This window comes from Antechinus flavipes, chromosome 4, assembly GCF_016432865.1.
Source record: "Antechinus flavipes isolate AdamAnt ecotype Samford, QLD, Australia chromosome 4, AdamAnt_v2, whole genome shotgun sequence".
In the NCBI taxonomy this organism is placed as follows: domain Eukaryota; kingdom Metazoa; phylum Chordata; class Mammalia; order Dasyuromorphia; family Dasyuridae; genus Antechinus; species Antechinus flavipes.
Window position 1 is genome coordinate 107,726,590 of NC_067401.1, and position 23,956 is coordinate 107,750,545.

At 40.5% G+C, this 23,956-nt stretch overlaps 1 protein-coding gene across 4 annotated transcripts in view; it reads right to left on the reverse strand.

Moving 5' to 3' along the window:
* Nucleotides 1-2,244: 2,244 nt before the first annotated feature.
* KIRREL1 (kirre like nephrin family adhesion molecule 1) overlaps nt 2,245-23,956 on the reverse strand; it is a 158,998-nt gene continuing 137,286 nt past the window's right edge. Inside the window, exons 4-15 of one of the 4 annotated variants that reach the window (XM_051993716.1) lie at nt 17,154-17,311; nt 15,451-15,601; nt 13,483-13,588; nt 13,076-13,224; nt 12,582-12,709; nt 11,487-11,613; nt 11,289-11,389; nt 9,740-9,938; nt 6,797-6,904; nt 6,430-6,569; nt 5,902-5,973; nt 2,245-5,334 (exon numbers count right to left, since the gene is read on the reverse strand). In XM_051993716.1, coding sequence (XP_051849676.1) covers nt 4,858-5,334; nt 5,902-5,973; nt 6,430-6,569; nt 6,797-6,904; nt 9,740-9,938; nt 11,289-11,389; nt 11,487-11,613; nt 12,582-12,709; nt 13,076-13,224; nt 13,483-13,588; nt 15,451-15,601; nt 17,154-17,311 — 1,916 coding nt within the window. In that variant the 3' untranslated portion in view covers nt 2,245-4,857. Of the gene's footprint in view, nt 5,335-5,871; nt 5,974-6,429; nt 6,588-6,796; nt 6,905-9,739; nt 9,939-11,288; nt 11,390-11,486; nt 11,614-12,581; nt 12,710-13,075; nt 13,225-13,482; nt 13,589-15,450; nt 15,602-17,153; nt 17,312-23,956 lie in introns of all 4 variants that reach the window. The other 3 variants (XM_051993714.1, XM_051993715.1, XM_051993713.1) reach the window with 3 other exon arrangements.

A 23,956-nucleotide genomic window follows, 5' to 3' on the forward strand; every position in this document is an offset into this window, starting at 1 on the left:
GATGCAAGAAAGCAAGATTTCCCCCCTCCCCCCCTTTAAAAAAATTCTGGAATCCTCCCAGCCCCAGCTCAACCAACCCCCCGTTAATCCCAAAGTTCAACCCAGTTGATCAGAAGGAATATAGCTGTGGCCAATGGAACATAAGAGGGTCGAATGGCTTGTAGTGGACACTGTCAAGACATATTAGGAGTGGGGAGACATTATGGCATGGGGGTATGGGAGTAGGCAAGGGATGGGAACATAGGGGATGCTAAATTTTCTCACCTCTTAACAAAAATAAAGCTTTTCAAATTATTTTACACCTGTGCATTTCAATACTTCATAATCCCTACCCCAGTCTCATGGGAAAAGGGGCTTTATAAATACCATCTAGGCAATTCCCTCCATTATACATCAGAAAGGCCAACAGAGGCACAGAGAGGTGTGATGATGTCCAAAGTTGCACAGAAAACGGGAGGAGAGACATTTAATTTCTGAGAGGATGACACCCTTATAAGGGTCACAATCTAGGAAACTGGATCCCAGAATTAGAATGGCTAGTGAGAGTGGGAGAAAACATGCAAAATGAAGGCTCATCCAGGTCATAGAAGCCTTTTACATGTCAGATTAGATTACTCAACTCCACAGTGAAGCTATTCAGCTTGAATGACCCACCTTAGAAGTCTACATAGATTAAACAAATTGGAAGCTGCCTAATTGCCACTTCAGGGAGTCCAGAGGTTAGGGGAAAGAGATCTCAGAACAATGTGCCCTGGAATCTCCACTGTGCTTTTCCCTCATGCAAAACATTGAAATAAGGTGAAAAAAACTCCCCTGGAATCTTAAGAGAAAAGAAGTTATTTTTCATTCGGGCTTAAGAGCAGTTACATTTTTTGAGGATAGGAGAATGGACAGACTCATTTTCCCTTTCCCCTCCCCAAAATGGAATATGGTAAACTAAAGATCATATCCACCATGCCCTTATCTCCTAACCCTTATCTTATACTTAGTTTATGTTTGATTATATCCCATCCATGGATTTAGCAGAAAGATTTAAAGGGGCAGAAGATTGGATAACAGAGGCCATGGCTAAAGTTGAACTCCACATACCACAGTACAATAGTATAAAGCACACTTCTCTTCCCTTACCCAACTTGGGAGAGAGAGGATGCTTGTCCAAAGACATCACCACTTCTACCCAAAACACAAGTGCAATGATCTCTTCAAAATCTAAGATTGTACAAAAGTTGTAAAATTCCCTTACCTCCTGCTGCCATTTTTCTCCTATTAGCAACTCTTCTCCTGTTCTCCTTTTTATGTCTTCTCTAATATAGGTCACTGCTTCTTTACTTCACCTTCCCAAAAGCAGACCAAGAGAGGTCTTTGACCTCAGAGTAACATACTTCTACATAGAGTAGGTCATTCTAAGAGTCTTACCTATTACCTATAGGGGAGCTGCCATCCCTCCAGGATATGAGGGTCTCTAATTCCTTTGCTTCTGTTCTCAGATAATTAAGCTCCAGAAAACAGGTACTTGTTCATCCTTCCCAAGTATGGGAATGTTTACAGATGTCTTTGCAATAGTCAACCCTTAAACTCTGAGTGGAAAAATAAAGCTGCATGGTCAACCTAAGAACAAATGGATAATCCAAAACTGATTTTGTTTTAAGGTTTGGAATGTTTCTGTTTATGCATGTGAATGTAAGAGTGGTCTGATGTGCTGGAAGTTCATTCCATTTCAAACCAAAAGATGAAGCCCTACAGTGAAAAATCAAAGAGGAAATGGAATGCTATTGGACTTTCCTATTGACCTCCTTGCTTGTTCTCAGCTTTTTATTTCACACTAGGGACAGATAGTGTTGTATCTCATATAGCCTTAGATATGTATATGTATATTTACATGTATATGTATATACATATACATATATGTGTGCATAAATCAAAGAATGAAGAACTTAGATTTCTAAGGCCCTTTTCAGTAGCTGGGCTCAAGTACAGGGAGGGAACCTCAAATTCCTTTCCCTCCCATAGGGTTATAATTGAAGTAAAAAGTTATTTGGGGAAGAGAAAGCAACAAAGAAGTAGAAGGAGGAAGAAAAATTGCCTGGGCTAAATAGTAAGATGAATAACCTAGAGCTGGATAATGCAAGTGCATCAAAACCCTCTAGGAAAGTCATCTTTGGGATTCATTTCAGTTTCTGAACCTTTTTCTCCCAACACACACACACACACACACACACACACACACACACACTCTCACACACACACACACACACACACACACACAGACTTAGATCCTACCTTCTTCAAGTGGTTTCAAAACCTACCAAATTTTCCACACTTCCCTAGGACTTTTTCTATTCCTACTACCTAGCCAGGGTTGAGGAAATATAAAACAAGAAGTTCTAACATTTGAATTGAAAAGAGAAAAACATTGGCACCTCAGCCTGGAAAGAAGGGAATCAGATAAATATACATTTTTAACATGTCTTCATTGGCCACTCTTAAACCAAAGAGGAATAACCCTTTGGTTTTTCTATTTTAAAAAATCCAACTAATCAGATTATTTTCAGATTTAGATCACTTAGGATCTCTGGATTTCATTCCCTCCTTTAGCCCAAATGATTGACGACTGGATTTGTTTATAGACACCTATCATTTTAAGAAATCTTCCTAGAGAGCTTTCCCCATGAACAACTTCAAAGGAAGTTAACTTTTAGATGGAGAAGTTTGGAACTCACCAGATTATCTCCAATATGTGAGCCACCCCCCAGCACCCACCTTGGATTTTAACTGATTAACCTGTATATTTGAAGCAGGGCCTACTTCCTAAGTACAAACTCTGTCCTTACACAGGAGAGGTTGGGTGAATGTCATCCCACAGACCCATCCATAAGGGTGTTGATGGCGCGTAGCTGATGAGCATGTAGCTCGTTAACATGAACAGGATTAATGAACAGTGACCACCAAAAAGGAGCATGGTGCATTCTGGGAAATAATCTATGGGAAATAGACCAGAGGCTCCACAGCTGCTTTTCCCCTCCAAAAAGATGAGTCCTGCCTTTCATTACTTTTGGAGGGATAGAGGCTTGGGCAAGGTCTAAACCTACTCCCCCAGCTCCTGTTCTCTTTGGTTAGAAGGGTGGAGACTGAGGGACAGGTGCCAGGTAGAGAGATTAGACTACTTAGAAGGCCTGGGGATGGGATGTGGAATGAGGTTACTTTTTAAAATTCTACCGATTTCTAGGTATTAATCTCTCTTCCTAGACACCTCTGCTAGGAGAATTAATTCATCAGGGGCACCTGGCTCCCACCAACAGGGTGGTCAACAAAAGGTTGATGTTCAAGGCACTGAAAGTGGACTAAAAGTTCTGGCTGAGCCAGAAGAAACAAACAAAAGACACTTTAACAGAAAAATCCATCTGAGGATTTCACTGGCAGTTCTATCCTTCAGGAAAAGGTCTTCCTAACCCATCTTTTTTCCAGGTTATGGCAACTCAGCCTGTGAATCAGACCACTCGACTTGTTCCACTGCCTGAATAAAATAAGTATTCAAAGTGCTTGGCGACTGGAAGGGTGATGGAGAATGCCCATTCCTGGGTGAGAAGCAGAGCCCACTCTTGCCCATCTGAGCTTCTGACATTCTTCTCCCTCTTTTCTCTGTTGGGGCTTACGTTTGGGAGGGCATTTTTTTTTTTTTTTAAGATCGTTTTACGATTTTTGTTTGTTTGTTTCCTGAAGAAATTTATGAAAATTGTCTACTGGCTCTTGGTTGCCCTCCATACTACCCCTGCACCCCTTTCTCACCCAGAGACAAAGACAAAATAGGGCATAACTAGGGAGAGATGAGGCTGATGGTGATGGGGAGGTGGGTGGTAGTGGGAAGACAGAGAGGTCGGGGCTCCCTCTGGTGCCAATTTTAGGTACTGCACCAAAGCACATTATTCCCCTTTGCTGGTGAATTAAGACCCAGGGTTCTGGTGTTTTGTTTTTGTTTTTTTTCCCCTATTTATTCCTTGAATCATTGACTTCTCTGCCAGGCCAGGGGTTTGCTGGTGGGAACAGGCCTAACCATCATTTTAAACCCAAGAACCCTTTTACTCCTAATCAAATGCTCTTTCCACCGTACCATACTTTCTCTCTAAAGGAAGGAATCGGGCTGGAGGAGGAGACACGGGGGAATTCTGGCTCCCCACAGAGGGGACGAACACAGAAGCAGCAGCAGTGGCCAGCTGCAGAAGCATTTGTGTTCTGGTTGAAGCCGACTAGAGTCACCCTCGAAATAGGATTCGCGCTTCTTTGTCCAGCCTCCATCTAGGGAGAGGGCAAATCCAGGGTGTGGGGCATGGCAGGAGGCCCAGCCAGGGGCTCCTGACCTGAGTTTCATTATTGGTGGTAGCCCTGTCCTTCCTTCCTAAGGACTCTGCTGGCCCCCAGCCTGGCCACTCCTGCTCAGCATCTCCCTTCCCCCCAACCAAGATCCCCATGTCATGAGACGAGAGAGACGGGGGGAGCAGAAAGACAGAGACAGAGACACACACACGAAGAACAAAACTGAACTCTGTCCCTTCCCCAGTCCTTACTCTCCCTGCCTCCGTGTCCAGGAGTGGGGAAGTATAGGAGTCGGGAACCAGCCAGAAGGGAAAAGTCTCTCCAGGAGAGAGAGTAGGATAGTCCCAAGTGTTTGGGGTATGAAGCACCATCCTTGGGACAGGGGGTGTTTCAGACACATAATCTTCCCCCCCATCGGCAGTGGGAGGAGAGCTGGGCAGGGGTAAGGGTGAGGGGAAGATAGGTTCAAGACGGAAGCAAACGGCAATGCCCCTGAATATCAGGGAACAGTCCAGAGAGCCTTCTCCTCTGCCCCGCAGAGGCTCCCTACACATGAGTCTGCATCCTCTGCTGGAACCTCTGGCCATAGTCTGAGTGTTGGGATGTGTAGGAGAAGCGAGTAGCTGTGGCGTACTTGCCTATGGGGTCATATGCCTCATAGGGGGTCCGCTCCAGCCCCGGGGGAGGGGGCTGAGGGTAGCCGAGCCGGTAAGTGGGGTAGTTGGCTGCCCCTGGGAAGGGGTGGGGGCCAAATTTCTCATAGTTCTCATAGGAGAGCTGACTGGCTTGCTCACCACCGCCTGGGGGTGGAGGGCCAGGGGCAGGGGCTTCAGGGCCATAGTCGGGGGCAGGGCCCCGGGTGTAGGTGCTGAGTTGGGCATAGCCACTGGCATGAGAGAGACGAGAGGAGGGGCGGGCATCAAAGCGGGCAGGGCCTGGAGCACGATAGTCAGCGTAGAGGACGGCCCGGGAAGAGGGGCGGTCTTCATGTGCTCGGACATTGTAGTAGCCATTGGTGGGGTCCTAGGACATGGAAGAGAGAAAAGAAAAAGGAACAGTTAAGAGAGAAATTTTTCCCTAAAGCCTGGGACCCAATCCCTATGGCCTGGCCAGGCATCCCTCAACACCTCTGCCATATCCGAGTCATGTTGCCAGCGTCTAAACTCTGAGCTACTCTGTGTCTCACCTCAGAGCTCCAACTAGGGCCAAGTGGTTAGGGCTCTGTCCCAGGGGGCCAATATGTAGAAAATGCTAAGGATACATATTCCTTTAGCAGTGCGGAAACAGCTTAGCTTAGCATTGAGTTAGCAAAAATAACTAGTTAAAATAAAAAGCTCCCAGATGGTTTATGCTTTTTGCCCCTGGCTGATGTAGCCACTGGAATGGTTTCAATGTGTCCTGGGGTCCCTGTCTCTCATCCACCCATTCCATCCCACTGTTTCAAATGAACTTGACTTCAAAAATTAATTTTGGGTCACTTCCCCTAAGCACAAAAACTGGTAGCTACAAGATTTGCCTATATCCCTCATTCCACCACCTCCCCAGGCCCACCGCCCTGACCCTGCCGATTCCGGGACTCCCACTCCAGACCTTCATCTCATACTCTTCTCGGGTGTCATCACAGCGAAGGTCCTGTTTCAGATCCACATCATCCTTAAATGACTATGGGGACAGGAGAGTAGATGGGAATAAGAGGTTAAGTAATCAAAAGCAAAGGGCCATGCCCCCTTCTGCTAATGAAGTGGTGGCAAGTGCCCGATATTGGAAATCAGGAGACCTGGTCCTTGGTCTGCTTCCAAGGCAGAGGATGACCTTAAACAAATCACCTCCCTGTCTAAAGTTTTCCTTACCTGTAAAATGAGGGTGTCTGATTAGATGAGTCTTAAGGTGTTTCCAGCTTTAAAAAGTTACAAGTCTAAATAAGTCATAAAGTAAAGGTGGGATGTCCCTCAAGATACAAATCTACCCTTTCCCAGGGAAAAACCTGCCCTTTCTAGGAACTCTGTCCAGAGCAGAATTCCCCCCATCATGGTGGTTTCCAAACACAAGCTCTAGGCTCAGGTAAAAAGAACAGCTAAGAGGAGGAATGGTTGAGGGATTGTGCCCTGGGCTCCTCACCGAATAGATGGCCTTCATAACTCTGGTGGCAGTGGACACACTGGCAGTGTCATCCTCCCGGTCAGGGTGTAGGGTGAGCGGCTCACGGTTCACTGTTTCCACCTTAATGTCCAGCTTTCTCAGAGTCACATCCTTTCGGCCTAGGAATGGAAAGTGGACTGAAAAGCAGTCCATGTCATCTTCTTTCATGTCCATCAATTCTTTTCCCTCCTCACTCCCACTCCCAGGAAAGGGTTTTGTAGGATCCCTGTTTTGTCCAGAAGCAATGGGTGGATAGAAGGGGGAAGGAATCCTAGTAAGGAGGACTCAGATTATGGGTGGAGGGGCAGACCTCCCCTCCCTCAGTTATCCTGGAAATCATACTCACTTCCTTTGCGGCGCCTGTAGAGGAAAAAGACGAGGGCAGCGAAGAAGACGATGAGGATGATTCCTGCACCAATTGTAGCTCCAGCAATGATACCCACAGGAAGGACTTCTGTAGAGAAAGGGGTGGAGAAGTGTTGAGGTTATAATCAAAGGTTAAGTTTGGGCTGAAGGTTTATTCTGGTTTCAGGGCCAACGGCTGAAGTTGGAGAGAGGGTTCAATTTAGGGGTGAAGCTAAGGGTTATTTTTGTGTTAAGAGTACAGTCCAACATCAGAATTAAGGTTAAATTTGGAGTCACAGATGAATTTAGTACTCAATCTAAGCTGAAGCAAATTTTAGGAGTTACCACAAACAACTTTCAAATTATGTTTCTGTTTAAATTTAGAACTGTCATTGGGTTTTTGAAGGCATCAAACTTGTGGCTTGCCCCTGCAAGGTAAGCAGAACTCCCAAGTAGGGCCCAAACCAAATTAAAATGTAATTGGAAAATAGTTAACAAAATAAATAAAAATACACAACAATACAAATAATGTGAGTCAATACGCCATTGCTATGTAGGAATTCATTTCTATTTTAGTTTGACTGGCTGGTTTATATTAAAGTTTAAGTTAAGGATTAGCTTTAGAGAGTAAGCAAAGATTGGAACTGGGTTTAGGACTGGACTAAAGCCTGAACTGGGCTTTGGGGTAGTTTTAAGATTAGAGTTAGAGTTGAAACTACATGAGATTTGCGGCTTGAGTTACATTGGTTGCTAAACAGGATACATATAAAAATGTATTAATACCTAGTGTGTGCAGAGCACTGTCCCAGGTACTGATGAAGATACAAAGTTTAGATGAGATATATTCTCTACCCTTAGGGAGTTTGCAATCTAAAAGGGACCAGAATATAGTGGAATGTAAGCTCCCTGAGGAAAGGGACCACTTCATTTTTGTCAATCACAGCCCCTTCCTTTCAGTAGAGGCTTAAAAATGTTTAATGGTTAAAGAAACAAGAAATGTTTAGCTTGGAGAATGGAAGACTTAAAAGGGCATAAAACAGGTACCTTCAAGTATCTGAAGAATTCTCATGTGGAATAGAGATTAGAGTCTGCCTCAAAGGAAGAGCTAGGAGTAACAAGTGGAACATGTAGAGGCTGATTTTAGTTCATTATAGGTGAAAATTTTCTAATAACTAGACATTTTCACCTGTGAGGTAAAAGTTGAGTTAAAATTTCTTGAGACCCAGATCCTCAAGATCTATTGTTTGTTGATTCAGCCAAGTTGGCCTGGAGATGTCTACACTTCACTCAGGTAAAACCTCAGCCTCTGGAGGTCCTGTCTTTTCTGAGATTCTCTCAAGTTATTTTAGGAGGACAGCTGCTTTATTCCTTTATTTTTGCTCTTCTAAGTTCATTTTGTGGCAATTTTCTGTTTGTGGAGGAAATCTGGAGGGCTGGCCATTTCTCATCTACTCTGCCATTTTCCCAGATACCCTCATTCCCACTTATTGTATTAGTTTCTGGGTCTAGATTATTCAGTTTATCCCATTCCCTCTCCTCATCTTATTAGGCTAGACTGCTATTCTTTAGACCAGTCACAAATCTGTTCATCTATCTACTTTCCTATGTGGACATTTAACATCTATGTAGTAAGCACTTAATATATGCTAGTAGTCTGACTGACCCCCAGCCAATACCGTAGGGTCCAACCTCCTGTGGGCCATTATTCTATAGTTGCAATTTCTCTCCAGGTCTGAGAATGAATTTAGAAACTTTGTCTCCTTTACTCTTACTCTTCATAGGAATTTCATTTCCTTTCAGATCTTATCTAAGAGTGCTTTTATTCCAAAAGCCTTCCCTGATGCATCCCTCTTCATTGCTCACACTGGAAATTTCCTGCACATGCATTTTTAAATGCCAGTGTGTCCCTTCACGTAATGTCAAGTGACTTTCCAAATAGGGCGTATCATTCTGTCTATCACAATAGGGATCATGGGGTCAGAGACCAAGTCTTCTTCATCATGTTGTAACTTCCCTTAAGTAAAGGGTTCTATTTATACCCTGACATTAAAATGAGGGCTGCCACCAGGACAAAGAGGGGCCCTGAGTTTGAGCCATATGAAGGCAGTTTGGAGGACCTGGGGACCTTTCATGTAGGGAAGAGTAACCTCATAGAAGATATGCTAACTGTCTTTAAATGTCTGAAGGGATGTGATACGAGAGAAGGATTAGTTTGGCTCTGTTGGGTCCAAGGAGCAGAAAGAACTGGAAATAGTTGAAAGTTGCCAAGAGGCAGATTTTTCAGCTTGACATAAAGAAAATTTTCTTAACCATTAGTTAATGATATGAACCAATTTGAAAAATAGCAAGTTCCTGCTCATTGGACATCTCTGAGCAATACTTAACAGTTTTGAATAATAACATCTATTGGAGGCTGGATGATCTTTGGTGGGGTACATAGTAGAAGGAATCTGGGACAGTGTTGGGCTACACGGCCACTGACATTTCTTCTAAGATTGAAATTCTGTCATTTTGCAACCAGGAGATCTTGGAGGGCAAAGATGGGATCTTTCAATTCAACTAATCAATAATTAATATACATTTATTTATTAAACAGCTCCTATGTGTCAGATAGTGTGCTAAGCACTTTTTCCTCTCAGAATTTTGCCCATCCTGATTTGTAGAGTTCAGAGTTCTGACTGATTATTTTCATCTTCCCCCAAAGATCAAATTAGTATTTATTTTTGTTCTTCCAAAATAATAGCATTCTCATCTCATCCTGAGAAAGTCTATGGGACATTCCCCAGTCCAGCCCATACCCATATCTTCCACCACTGGTACTAATCATTCTGTCCCTCCTCATAACAAAAGAGAAGGTGACAGAACTTGGCTTCTGGAGAGAAATGCCTTTGACTTCCAACATATCTCCACAATTCTTTCCCTAGCCTCCCCTTTCTCTTCCTACCTTTCTCCTCCAATGTGATTATGGCTGTGCCCGGTCCAAAGCTATTCCAGGCTGTGCAATTGTAATGGGTCTGGAAATCAGCCTCCATGACATTGTTGATGGTCAGAGTAGAAAGCACCCCACTGCCCGAATTGGTCCTCTCCACAGTGTATCTCTCCAGAGTCCCTACCTCCAGGAAGTTCTCCTTCCAGGCCCAAGCCTAAGAAAGTGAAGAGGACACAAGTCAAGGATAAATAGCAGGTGCAAATCCCTAAGAGTCTCTGCTTCACATTCCTGCCCCCTGAATCCTCATTCTATTTGAGAGATATAATATTAAACTCCAGTTCCAATGCAGTGAAATCCTCCAACCAACCATAAATCCAACTTTGATCCTAAAATGAATCTTAACTTTATACTTAGCATTATTGTTCATTCATTTTCAATTGTGTCCAAGTCTTTGTGTCCCCATTTGGGATTTTCTTGGAAGATATTGAACTGGTTTGCCATTTCCTTCTCTAGATCATTTTACAGATGAGAAAACTGAGTCAACCCAGGCTTAAGTGACTTGCCCAGAATCACAAAGCTAATAAGTGTCTGAGGGTGATTGGAAGTCAGGTCTCTCTTACTCCAGGTGCAGATTCTATCCACTGTACCACTTAGTATTAACTGTACTGCAAACCAGTACCAAGCTTCCCTCTGGTTACTTTACCCTCAATCTATAACATTAACCTAGTCAATTAAACCTAACTTCAACCTCTACCTAACACTAACCTTAAAGCCAATTAACTACAGTTTCAAACGTAGCCTTAAGCTAACTCCAACCCCAATTTTAATTATAGAATTATCCTTACCCCTAATTTCTGCCATAACCCCCCAACTTTAAAAATTTAAACAACTCTAAACTAAGCTGTCTTTTAAGACTAATTTCTACATTAAAAGAACAGGTCAGTCCAAGAGAATTAGCCTCCAATACACCCACCCTTGTGTTCCCTAGCTGGGCGGTCTGGTCCAGAATCACCTCCTTTATTCCCTGGGAGACCAGGATTGAGGTTATGTTAGCTGCTGGGATCTGGCTCTTTTCCAGGGATAAATCCTCCCGGATGTGCAAAGGAACATCCCCCTGGGAGCCTATCATTCCTGCAGCCCAGGCTGCCGTGGTAATGAAGTGTCCCCATGCAGCCCTGGAGTTAGCCAAATGGTCATTAAATGTGATGAGGGGTTTGACGGTTAATGGTCACGGAAGGAATTAATGGCTCAGAGTGAGGGGGAGGGGCACCGGGGAAGCAGAAAAGAGTTAGTTGAGGTGAAGAATAGAGTAGGAAAAAAGACAGGAGAGAAGGCAAAAGGGGACAAGAGAAAAAAGAAAAAAGGATGAGAGGAAGATAAAAGAAGGAAAAAGGAATGGCAACTATTAGGATGAAACTTAAGAAAGAGTTGAAATAGGAAAGGGAATGAGAAGAAGAAATTGGGGAAGGGAAGAAGAGTAATAGAAGAGTAAGGAAGAGATGGAGTGCTGAGATGAGCCTCTTTCCCACAGGAGAAGGTCCCAACCAGTCTCCCCAGAACTCACAATTCGGTCAGGGGGTGGTGTGCTTCCAATAAAACATTCCACTTTGCCACCATCCCCACGGACAGCATATTGCACAGCCTCACTGGAGATGATGGGGGGCCCTTAGACACAGAGACCAGGACAAAGTGAGATATCTGCACTCCGTATGCCTCAGTTCCCAGATTCCCCCACAGCCCCTCTTACCCAACACTTGCTCACCATTTACAAACAAAGCCACTTCTCGCTCAGCCACTCCAATCCGAGGCACAATGGCCCTGCAGGTATAGATGCCCGCATCTGCCTGGGTTACTGACTTCAAGTAAAGCTGGTTACTGTTGCTCAAGACCTGGTCAGAGAAAGCACTCTCGGGAATGGAGCCAGAATGCCCATTTTCCTTGAGTAATTCAAGAATTCACAGCATCAGAGGGAAAGCAGGCAATGGAACTAGTGAATCTCAGAGTTGGAAGGGGGCCCTATATCATCTCTCTTTCTCTGTCTCTGTTTCTCTGTATCGGTCTCTCCCCTCAGTCTCTGTGTGTGTGTGTCTGTCTGTCTATCTGTCTTCATTTCTCTCTCTCTCTCTCTCTCTCTCTCTCTCTCTCTCTCTCTCTCTCTCTCTCTCCTATTCCAACTGAATTCTGGAAGAGGAAACAATTATCTTTCTTTTGCTTGGGATAAATTCCTAACCTCCTGCAGTTGCCCACACCAGGGTTTCTTTACTCAATCAGGCAAAAGACTCTTCTTTCTATCTGATCAAAATCCCATTTGCTGCAATTTAGGTTTAATCTCTCAAATATGATTTTTTTCTTCTCTAAGGTGAAGCACACCAATTATTTTCATGTCCCCCCCAAAGAACCAATTAGTATTCATTTTTATTCTTCCAAGACACTAGCATCTTCATCATCCTGAGATGAAGTATTCCGAAAAGGCCCCAGTGCAGACCTCCCTCCTATCCTTCTCTCACTGGCACTAATCATTTTGTCCCTCCTGCTGCCTTTGACTGAGCCCATCTGATACTTATTAGTTCAAATTTTTAAAAGCATTTTATATCTATCAACTCATTTGAACTTCAAAACAACCCTATGAAATAAGTTTTATTATTATCTTTCTTTGTATATGAATGTGAGTGGTGTAATGACTTGCCCACTGTCACACAGCTAATAAAGTATCTCTAACTCAATCTTCCAGATGCCAAGTTTAGCAGGCTATCCACTACATAAAACTGAATGTCCTGATTCAAAGCTTAAAACGTGATAGAGACTGCTCCAACCTCCCAATCCTGAGCTCTCCCAGACAGGCAGAAAGGGGTGTTACCATATTGGAGTCCTTCTTGGTCCAGGTGAGGGTGAGAGGAGGATTGCCAGCCCACACACATGTGATGGTCACATCGGAGCCGATGTCTGTGGTTGTGGGTTTGGGGTCAACCACAATCCGGGGAGCAACTAAAGTGGAGAGGGGAAGCTTATTAGGGTCCCCATATTGTCAGGGTATACCTTCCCACACCGACTATCTTGAGTTCTCTTGTCCTATTCTCTCTTTTCCCCTGAAAGTATTGTTTTTGCTTCTCTTAAATCTTTCCTCAGTCCCTACTTCTCTCAAATAGCCTAGACCCAAAGGAGAAGTAAGGGAAGGGGCCAGAAAAGAGCTAGAGCAGGGACCCTTTCTCCCTCTCCTCTTCTTTCTTCTAAGGTCATTTCAATAAAAAAAAAAAAAAAAGACTTCAAATCACATCCAAGATTCACTGGTCTTCAAACTTCCTGGCCATCTTACCCTAGCTCAGTTCCATGTTTCCAAGCCCTGGTACTTACAGTGAACATCCACCAGTGTGCTGACGTTGGTACTGCCTACATCATTGTGGACCTCACAGGACACAGGCTCCGTGAAAAAGGAGTAATCAACCTTTGTCTCATAGCGACTCTCATGAGCATCTTCAATCAGTATCCCACCCTTGGCCCACCTGGGGGACAAGAGAAAAGGGAGATCAGATTCCTGTACATCATACCTATATACATGATTGTTTATAAATATCCTCTGCCCATGTCTCTATACCCAGGTCCCCTCACATATCCTCCCCTCTCCTATCCTCTGAGCCTTTTTTTTCCAATATCCCTCTGAAACATGTTCTTCTTCCCAGTATCACCTGTATTCTACTTCTCTCTTGAACCCACTTCCCTCTCACTCAGTGCCCACCCCAGGCCCAGCCCTCTCCCATCACCTGTAGCCTTGGATTTCTGGGTTAGCTGTAGCCTGGCAAGTGAAGACAACTCGCTCCCCTTCCTGCACAGTCTGGGGCTGGATGGACAGAGTCACAGTGGGTGGGTCTACATAATAGTGAGGAGGAAGGAAGTCAGGACTAGTGAAATGTGAAAGGAAGCCTTCCTGTTCTCTTCCCCACATCCCTCATTTCCTGCCCTCAATTGGGACAGATGCACAGAGCAAGAAAATCAAAAACCTCGGTTCAAAATACCAACTGCATTGAATAAGTTACCTTCCATACTCCTATCCCCAAGGGACAGAAAATAAAGATGGAGACTTAAAAGTCCATGAGAAAAAAAGCCATAAATTCAGAAAGCCTTATGGGGTATCTAGTCCAACACAACACACAAATACACACACACACACTACATCTCTCTCTATTTTACAGATTAAGAAATTGAGACTTAGGAATATTCAATAAACCACCCAAAGGGAGGGACTGTATCTTATGTAAATAAGACATCTCTTCTGGTTCTTAATACATGTGCTGCAGACAGTAAATGCTCAATAAAATGTTCATTGGGGGTGGAATGAATATGATAAATCAGAAGGTACCCACGATTTGGACTGAGGAGACCTGGGTTACCCTGAGTAAGTTATACGCGTTGAATTGAATTAACATACATGGGACTCATTTTTCTCATCCATAAAATAGATTGGACTAAAAGATATTCAAAGTGTCTTACAATTTTAAATTTTATGATTCTGTAAAGTGCAAGATTGTGAATGGATGCTTTCCATTACACATAGCAATCACTAGAGGGAGATGTTGCTTTGATCAGAATTGTGGTCACTCCTTACTTAAACTACCCTCAGTTCCTACTGCTATCCCTCCACCTTGGATCTCAGGGCTGGCCATTCTCCTAAACTGACTAAAAACCACTGCCCTTCTTTCTTTGTCCCTAAGGGAGAATTCTAAAGGTGAAATGGGTCCCCTTCAGAGGTAGGGAGTTCCTTCTTACTGGAAGTTTTTAGGCACAGATCATTTGAATGCTGGCCAAGAATACTTCAGAGGATTTATCTACTTAGGTAAGGGTTGGATTTAATAGCTTCTGAGGCACCTTTCAGCTCTGAGATTCTGACATTCTAACTAGGCTGGTCACTCATTGCAGATCTTTGCCAGCTTGCTTCAGCGAGATGATTTTTGTTGGATCGTATTTCTTCTGCCCCACCCTTTATTTTCCTAAATAATGTGATTTTAAAATTTAATGGACGTTAGAGATCATCTAGTCCAAACCTCTCATGTAACAAGTGAAGGCAAGTGATTTATTTGTTCAGTGTCACAAGGTAATAATAACAACAATAATAAGGACAAAGATCAAGAACAAGAAGAAGATAAAGAAGAACAAGCATAGGAAGATAAAGAAGAAAAGGAGGAAGAAGAAAAACAAAAAAGGAGAAAGAAGAGGGAAAGAATGAGGAAGAACAAGAGGAGGAAGAGCAGAAAGAAGAGGAAGAGGAGGAGGAGGATGAAGAAGAAAAGGAGGAAGAACAAGAACAAGAAGGAAAAGGGGGAGGAGACTAAATTAAAATTTACACAAAACTTTAAGAATTGCAAAATTGCTTCAAACAATTCAATTGATTTTCACAATAATCCTACCAAGTAGATGTTATTGGATGACCATTTTATGTTATTTTATTTTATTTTATGTATTTGGATGACCGTTTTATAAACAAGAAAACTAAGGCAGAGAAATGTTAAATGACTTGCCCAGTGTCACACAGCTAATAAGTGTCTGAGGCACAATTTGTACTCAGGTTTTCCCATTGCTATGTCTACCCACTTAGTTGCCTTGGGATTTAAACTCTTATATTCTGATTCTAAATCCGGAACTTTTTCTACCATATTTTATTTCCCCTACACACAGCAATCCTGCTTCTCCACATTCTCTCAGATCTAGGTAGTCCCCATGTCACCCAAGCTCACGGTGCACGTTGAGCTCGATAGAGGTCTCCTTCCCACCAGGAATGGCTTCATTGGTACTTCGGCAGGTGAAGACACGCCCAATATCCAAATCTGTGGGGTAGATGAGTAGCTGGCTGATTGTGGTCTCCCTCTTTCCGTCTTTTAGCACCTCCTGGTAATGAAGTTGGGGTATTGGAGAAAAAGGCAAAAAATCAAAGTAAGATAAGAAAACCCATCCCATCTCAAGTTAGAAATTAAAGAATTATGTGCTGGGCTTTCCAGAGAGAAGGGAGCAGAGGATTCTAACCTAATCTACTTATCTAACCCATCTACTGCTAGAATCTTGGGTTTCAATTCCAGGATTCTTTATAATGAAGTTTTACCTCCTCCATGAAACTTTCCATGCCCTCCCTCAAAGGAGAGAGTGATCTCTCCTTCCTCTGCAGCCCTTACAGTCTGCGCTGCTCATCTGATTCTTAGTATACACTGCCTGGTAGGATTATTATTAATTTTTTTATGAATATATATCTTATTTCCTCAAAGAGACTCCTTGAGGATAGGACCTGTCATTTTTAATGTAGCCTTTTATGATGCTAAGCATAGTACTGGGCATTCATTCATTCATTCAACAAATGTTTATTAAGCACCTACTATGTGCAGAGCATTGTGCTAATATCTAAGAAAAAAACAGTTTTAAATAACATTTGGTCCTTTTCCTTGAGATATTTACAATCTAGTAGGTTGATAGGACTTTCATAGATAATATAAATATGCATCGTTATGTGATAAGTGCATCAAAGAGATGCAAATTATCATGTGAAGTTTGAGGGGCAGGGAAGGATGTTATGAACAGAAGGATTAAGGAAGGCTTCCTGGAGAAGTTGGTATTTGAATTGGGTTTCAAAGGATGGACAGGAATTCAAAATGTGAAGAGAAAAAGAGGAAAAAAGGAAAAGGAAAGACACAGAGACAAACAGAGACAGAGGAAGAGAGACACAGAGAAAGACAGAAACAGAAAAAGAGAGCATTTCATGATAGGGACTGATCTGAACAAAGTTACAAAGGTGGAAGAATGCTGGAGATATATGAGAATCCAACACACTTTTCCAGTTTGACTTAAGAGTAGAAAATATAAGATAAATCTGGAAATAGAGGATAAAGATAGTCTATAGAGAGCATAAAGGAGTTCTGTAAATACTTTATTACTTAGCTTTAATTTCAGTGAGATGGGACCTAGGAGATGAGGAGGGTGAGGTGGAATCTGATCAAGTAATTTTCTCTATTTTTAATGGAGACAGGGAGGTGCCCACATTGGGTAGGTAAGTTGAGACTAGGACCAAGATGTAGATGGAAAGATTCCCTGAATCCCTTTTTGTTCAGTCATTTTCCAATCACGTTTAGCTCTTCATGAACCTATTTGGGTATTTTCTTGGCAAAGACAATGGAGTAGGTTGCCATTTCCTTCTCCAGCTCATTTTATAGATGAGGAAACTAAGGCAAATAGTGTGAAGTGACTTGCCCAGGGCCACCCAGCTACTAAGTGTCTGAGGCTGGATTTGAACTTAGGAAGATGAGTCTTTCTAATTCCGACCCAGTACTCTCTGCACTATGGCACCACCTAGCTGCTCACTCTGGGTCTCAGACTAGAACAAGTCCAAGTCTAGGGCAGGTAGAAAGGTGACTGACACTCAGGCTAGGTAGGAAGATGGGGTTTAGAACCTCACCGTTGTGGTCATAGCCCCCTCCTGCTGTGTCCCATCCCGGAACCAAACGATGGTGGCAGCAGGTTTGGCACTGCAAGCTCGGCATGTCAAGTTGTAGGGTGTCCCTGCCCGGAGCAGGATGACAGGACCTCCATCAATCGTAGGATCTTCTGGGGGGACTGTGGAAGAAAAGGAAAACAAAGTCAGCCACAGTTGGGGAGAATGGGGTCCACAGTATGGAGTCCAGTTCCCTTGAGTCACCCACCTTCACATCACTTAACCCACTAGAGAAGCATGTCTCTACCTCTACATCTGGTCTCTGGTGCGTCCATGTGCTCAAAGCTTCTTTACATGACTTAAATCTGAGATGAGAGGAACTTCAAGGATAGGAAAGCATACCAACTGAATTATATTGGGAATATACTAAAAACTAGAATGGCTTAGAGCTCAAACAGAATTCCATGGGGGTACTGGAGAACAAGGCAGAACATACCTCCCTTGGCAAGTCCCCCAATATGAATTTCTTGATGCTAAGGGAAAATAGGAGGATGGAATAAAAATCTGTATGTTCTTATCTTATCTTTGTCTTAACCATTCATGAATGTTTGCTTGGAAAGTAATAAGTTGTGGGGAATAGAATGTTGAATCTGGAAGTACTAAATCCTGGTGTGGAATCCTACCTCTGATATTGAATGGTTGTGTGATCAAGGATGTGTCCCTTAACCCCTCTGAGCTTAAGTCTTCTCATCTATAAAATGGGCATTATACTACCCATAACACCTTTTTCACAGTTTTTGGTGAGATTATCAAATGAGACAATATAATGAGCTTTGGAAACTATAAGAAGGATATATATATTATTGGTCTTTAATAATAAGAAAGAGAGAGGGTTAGGTCTATGGCTTTCAGACTGAACTCTGGAATCATAATGTACTGATCTTTCCTAGAATCAGGGTCTAAATGTGACAGTGCTCAGCAGGAGGGAGGTATGCTTAAACTGGAAGCCAGTAAATCAAGATGCCTGTCCAGCTGAGTTGCTTAATAACTTGACCCTTCTGTGTTAATTGTGTGTGTGAGAGAGACAGAGAGAGAGAGAGAGAAACAGAGAGAGAGAGAGAGAGAGAGAGAGAGAGAAGAGAAGAGAAGAGAAGAGAAGAGAAGAGAAGAGAAGAGAAGAGAAGAGAAGAGAAGAGAAGAGAAGAGAAGAGAAGAGAAGAGAAGAGAAGAGAAGAGAGAAAAAGGAAGAAGAAAAAAAAGAAGAAGAAGGAAGAGGAGGAGGAGGAACCTGTGATTGGAATAGAGAATTTTCCAAGTGAGTAAACTCTATCAACTTGTCTATAACTTTTAATCTTAAGAGTTGACTCATAGCAGAGGTATCAAACATGTGGACAAGTACAGTCCACAATCAAGTATAGTCCACAACACTCCAAAGTGTGCCCTGAACCATATTAAAATGTCATTGAGAAATATTTAACAAAATAAAAATATGGCAAAACATAGATTTTTTTGTTGTTCAATCACGTCAAACTCTTTGTGATCCTGTGGACACACCAATACTGTTGACGGAGTTTTCTTGGCAAAAATACTGGAATGGTTTGCCCTCTCCTTCTCCAGTGACTTGAGACAAATGAGGGACTTGGCGAGCCACACACAGTAAGTATCTGAGGCAGCATTTGAATTCAGGTCTTCCTGACTTTAGGCCCAGAGCTCTAACCATTGAACCACTTTACTGTCTCAAAAATTAGATAATACATTTTGAAACTAGGTCAATATGTGGCCCATAGGGTTCCTTACATATGACTTAGAGTTTCTATTTGAGTTTGACAACAATGGTCTAGACTACTGAGAGGATAAGTAATTCATCCTATTCACACAGAGAGGATGTAATTGAAACAGGACTAGAACTCTTTTTCTTTCTTCCTTCTTTTCTTTCTTTTTCTTTCTTTCTTTCTTTTTTTCTTCCTTTTTTCCCTCCCTTCAGTCTTTCCTTTCTTGATTTTTTTCTTCCTTTTTCTTTCTTTCTTCCTTCCTTCCTTCCTCCCTTCCTTCTTTCCTTCCTTCTTTCCTTCCTTCCTCTTTCCCTTCCTTCCTTCTCCTCCTTCCCTTTCTCTTCCTTCTCCTTCTTTTTTTAGAGCCCTAGCCCTGGAGTCAGGAGGACCTGAATTCAAATTCAACCTCAGACATATGTTGTTGGTCTTTCATTCCTGAAAATCAAGGACATCATGAAGGTGATGTCTTGATTTACAAAGTCATACATCTCACTCTCATTGGAGTCTAGTACTAATAAAAAGGTCAAAACAACTGGTGATGGCTCAGGATACAATAGGTGACCTTGGCCTTTCTAAATTAAGCTCTTAGGATGGTAAACCCTTTGCAAATGGGGATTCTTTCATCCTTTGTATTTTTATCCTCAGAACCTAGTACAGTGTCCAGCAGTACACAGAAGATGCTTATAAAAAATGGTTGTTGACTGATTGATGGAGAAGTTTCAACCTAAGTCTTTCTGGCTCTGCACCCAAGATTCTAATACACTATTTCCAGCATGTCAACAATATTTAACTAGTCCTTCTTGTACAAAACTAAAGTATTATCTTTTTTCCCCCCTGAGGCATTTGAGGTTAAGTGACTTGCCCAAGGTCACATAGCTAGGAAGTGGTAAGTGTCTTGAGGCCACATTTGAACTCAGGTCCTCCTGATGTCAGGGCTGGTGCTCTATCCATTCTATCATCTAGCTGCCCCCAAGTATTATCTTGAACTCTTTTCTCAATCATCTTACACATTTTTTTAAAAATTGAAAATCCTGTCTTTTCTACTTCATCAATGCCTTTGGAGGCAGTCTAGTCTAACCCCCTCATTTCACAGAGGAGGAAAATGAGATCCTTCTCTTGTTACAAGGATTAAGAGAAAAAGATTAAAAAAAAAAGTCTTCAACAAATCAACAAATATATATTGATCATATCTGGCAATATAAACAATCTCTTATGTCTATAGTATCCCCATCTCTGAAATAAAGTAAGGCAGGGAGTGTATCTTTCTCAACTCTTTCAGATTGATCTTGGACATGACAATCACATATTGTCCAATTTTTATTTTGCTCTTTTTACAGTTTATGTCCTTGTAGTCATATATATTGTTTTCCTACCTATACCCACTTCACTCTGCATCAGGTCATAAAAATCTTTCCATGTTTCTTTTCATGCTTCATGTCGACTGATTCTTATAGTACAGTAATAGTCTTTTACATTCACCTAATACAATTGCATATAGCCATTCTGATCAATCAATGCTTACTTTGTTTCAAGTTACTTATTACCACAAAAAGTGCCTCAATGAATATTTTAGTATACATGGGATTTTTTTTTTCTATCTTGGCCCTCCCTTGAAGAATTTGCTAAGCAATAGGATTTCTGGGTGAAAAATTATGGCGGTTTTAATTACTTTATTAATACAATTCCAAATTGTTTTCCAGAATGAACAGATCAATTCAAAATTCCACTTACTATATATTATGGGGTCTGCCTTCCATAAGTTTCTTAAAAATTGACTATTTCCACATTTTGTTATTTTTGTCATTTGGAAATTATGAGATAAAACCTTGAATCTGCATTTCTCATATTGGTAATTTAAACAGATCTTTCTTGTAATTGTGTTAATAGTTTATAATCCTTTAGAGAACTATTTGTTCATATTCTTTGATCACATTCCTCAGGAAATTGTTGCTGATATTAGAAATTTGGGTAAATTCCTTATATAAATGGAATATTAGATCCTTATCACAGATATGTGATACAAAGGGAATTTTTCCTCCATTTGATAATTTCTCTTCTTATCCTAGCTAAATTGATGATGTGAAAAAAGTGTTTCAATTCTATGTAATCAAAATAATCTATTTTATCTTCTGTGATTTCCTTTCTGCTTAAAAATTCTCTTCCTGCCCCAAAGCATACTTGTGAAAGAAAACTCTAAACATTTCTCCCTTTTTATAATGACTTTTATATTTAAGTCTAATATCCAATAGAAAATTATTGTGCTATATCAATAGTTTAAGGTCATGAGTTAAATCAGCTTTCCAGTTTTGCCAATGGTTCTTATAAAGTAGAAAGTCCTTACCCAAATAGTTATGTACACAGATTTAGCAAACATTAAGTTGTATTTAATTACTTCTGGTTCTTTCTTATCTAGTTTGTTTCAATTATCTGCTTTTCTAATTTTAAAATAATAATACCTAGCATGTATAGAATGTTTGACGGCTTTATAGAGTGATTTGAAATTTTCAAGGAGCTTTATAAATATGATCTCATTTAATCCTCACTTTAATCCAGGGAGACATGTTATCATTATTATTGCCATTTTGTCATTGAGGAAATGAGAGGTTGAGTGACTAGCCAAGGTCACATTACTAATAAATATTTGAGGAAGTATCTGAACTCAGGTCTTTCTGATTCCCAGTTCAATGGTATATCTATTAGGCTACCTAACTATCACTAATACAGAACTTTGATGATAACTACTTTATAATTCAAGTTGAGATCAGAGAGATCTATTTCTTTTTTCTTCATATTTTTTTTTCATTTTTTGTGCTTTGAGACTCAAATCTAGACTTTTTCAATGACTCCAAATTATTTGTAGTTATTATTTTAGCTAGGTTGTAAAGTATCTCCACAGTGTAAATTAATTTGAGTTTTATAATTTTAAATATTGGCATGGTTCAAATGTAAACTATGAATTTCTATCTACTAATTCAAGGCATTTCTTTATTTCTTTTAAAGTATTTTATAATTTTATTTTTGTCTTGAAGATTTGACTTCCAAACTTTGATGAATTTTCAGTTATTTTAAATGGAATTTAAATGTATTCATTCTGGATTAACTAAAAATTCTGGGTTTTGTGGATTTATTATCTTCTTTCTACAAAATCTGTTCTCTCAATGTGTTTCTTTTCTGATTCTCTGGGGTTTTCTAAGTAAATCATGTCAGTGAAACTAAGAATTTTGTCCTTTCTTATCAATATTTATAGCTTTAATTTTTCCCCTTTGTCTTATTACTATCTCTAACATTTCTAGACTTATATACAGTGGGAAAAGAAAAGAATTTTGGTTAACTGTATATAATGATAGCTTTTAGTTTTAAATACAGGTGGGACAGTATATATAGAATGTAAGACCTGGAGTCCGGATGACACATTTTCATGAGTTCAAATCTGGTCTCAGATACTTCTTAGCTGTGTGACCCTGGAAAAATCACTTAACCTTGTTTGCTTCATTTTCCTCATCTATAAAATGACCTAGAGAAGGAAATGGCAAACCATTCCAGTATCTCTGCCAAGAAAATTGTAAATGGAGTTACAAAGAGTTGAACATGACATTTTTTTTTAATCACAAAAATGTCTATAGTCATGGTATTTTTTCTGTTTAGTTAATTTCCTTTATGACTTTAGATACTATCCCATTTGGTGCATATGTTTAATATTGACACTTTTATTATCTATGGTATTTTTTTTATATAAAAAGTCTATGCTTTTAAAAAGTTTTTGGTTTTAAAAAAGTGTTTTATTTTGTCAAAAACTTATTCTGTACTGATTGATATAATCATATATTTTGTTGTTATGATTAATTATGTTAATTGTTTCCTAAATGTTGATCATCCTTGCATTCCTGGTATAAATCCAACTTGAATAATTTTTTGGATATATTGCTGCTTGGCAGCCAGATATAGAACACAACAGTCTCAGAAGGATTAAAAATGGATTATCACACGGAGGGCAATGAGGAGGCATATGGTAAGTGTGAGCAAGCAACAATATACCATCAACAAGAAACTTTGAGGAACAAGAATAAAAGATGTTATTTGGAAAATGTATAAAAAGAAAAGATGAATTGGTTACATGGAGTATTTGGAACCACTCATGGATAACTGAATATCCAGGGTACCCCACTAGTACCTTCAAAAGGTCAGGAGAAAAAGTGCCCTTCTATCTTCCTCCCAGCATATTAGTGGATCACCTGTATCAAACTTAGGAGAGAATATGAACAAGAATTGTATAGGATGAGCTCAAAGGGTGAATTTTGATCTTAACTGTTGGAAATTTATAAGAGTAAACATCAATTTGAGTTGTTGAGTATTACTAATATCTTTTTTGCTAGAATTTTAGTGAATTTTTGTATATAGTGTTTCCTGGGTTTTAATCTCTCTCATTTCAAGTATTGAAATTCTCTGTTTCATAGAGTGTTTCCTTTTTCTTTCTTTTTTTTTGAGAATAATTTGAATGACATGGGTATTAACTGACAAGACTAGAATTCATCTATTAAATCTCTCTGGGTCAAAGTGCCCTGTCCTTTTTAATAATTATCTATTTTATTTTCAAAGAATCTTTTATGTATTAATTTAGGTGTTTGATATTTGCAGTTAACCCAGCATTCCTTTCAATTCTTGATTATTCTAGTAAATAATTGCTTAGACTGTGTTCTGATAATTATTTTTATTCCTTCTCTATTTTGACTTCATCTTGTTCATTTTGTTTTTATAATTTTATTTTCCTATTTTTAAATCAGGTTAAAGGGTTTTTAAATCAATTTTTTAGCCTTTTGAAAGAACCAGCATCTAGATTTATCATTTCTATGGTATTTTTATTTTATACTTTTTCTAATTCCTGAGATTTCTTCTTTTGTGGTATTTTAGCATTGCTTATTTGTTGATGTTCTAGGATTTGTTGCTATTGTTATCCATTCAGCCAACTCAGCTTCCCCCCACCCCCATTTTGCTAAAATATGTTTCAGAGATATTTTCCCTCTCTGAGTAGAACTACACCTACAATCCAAAAGTGTC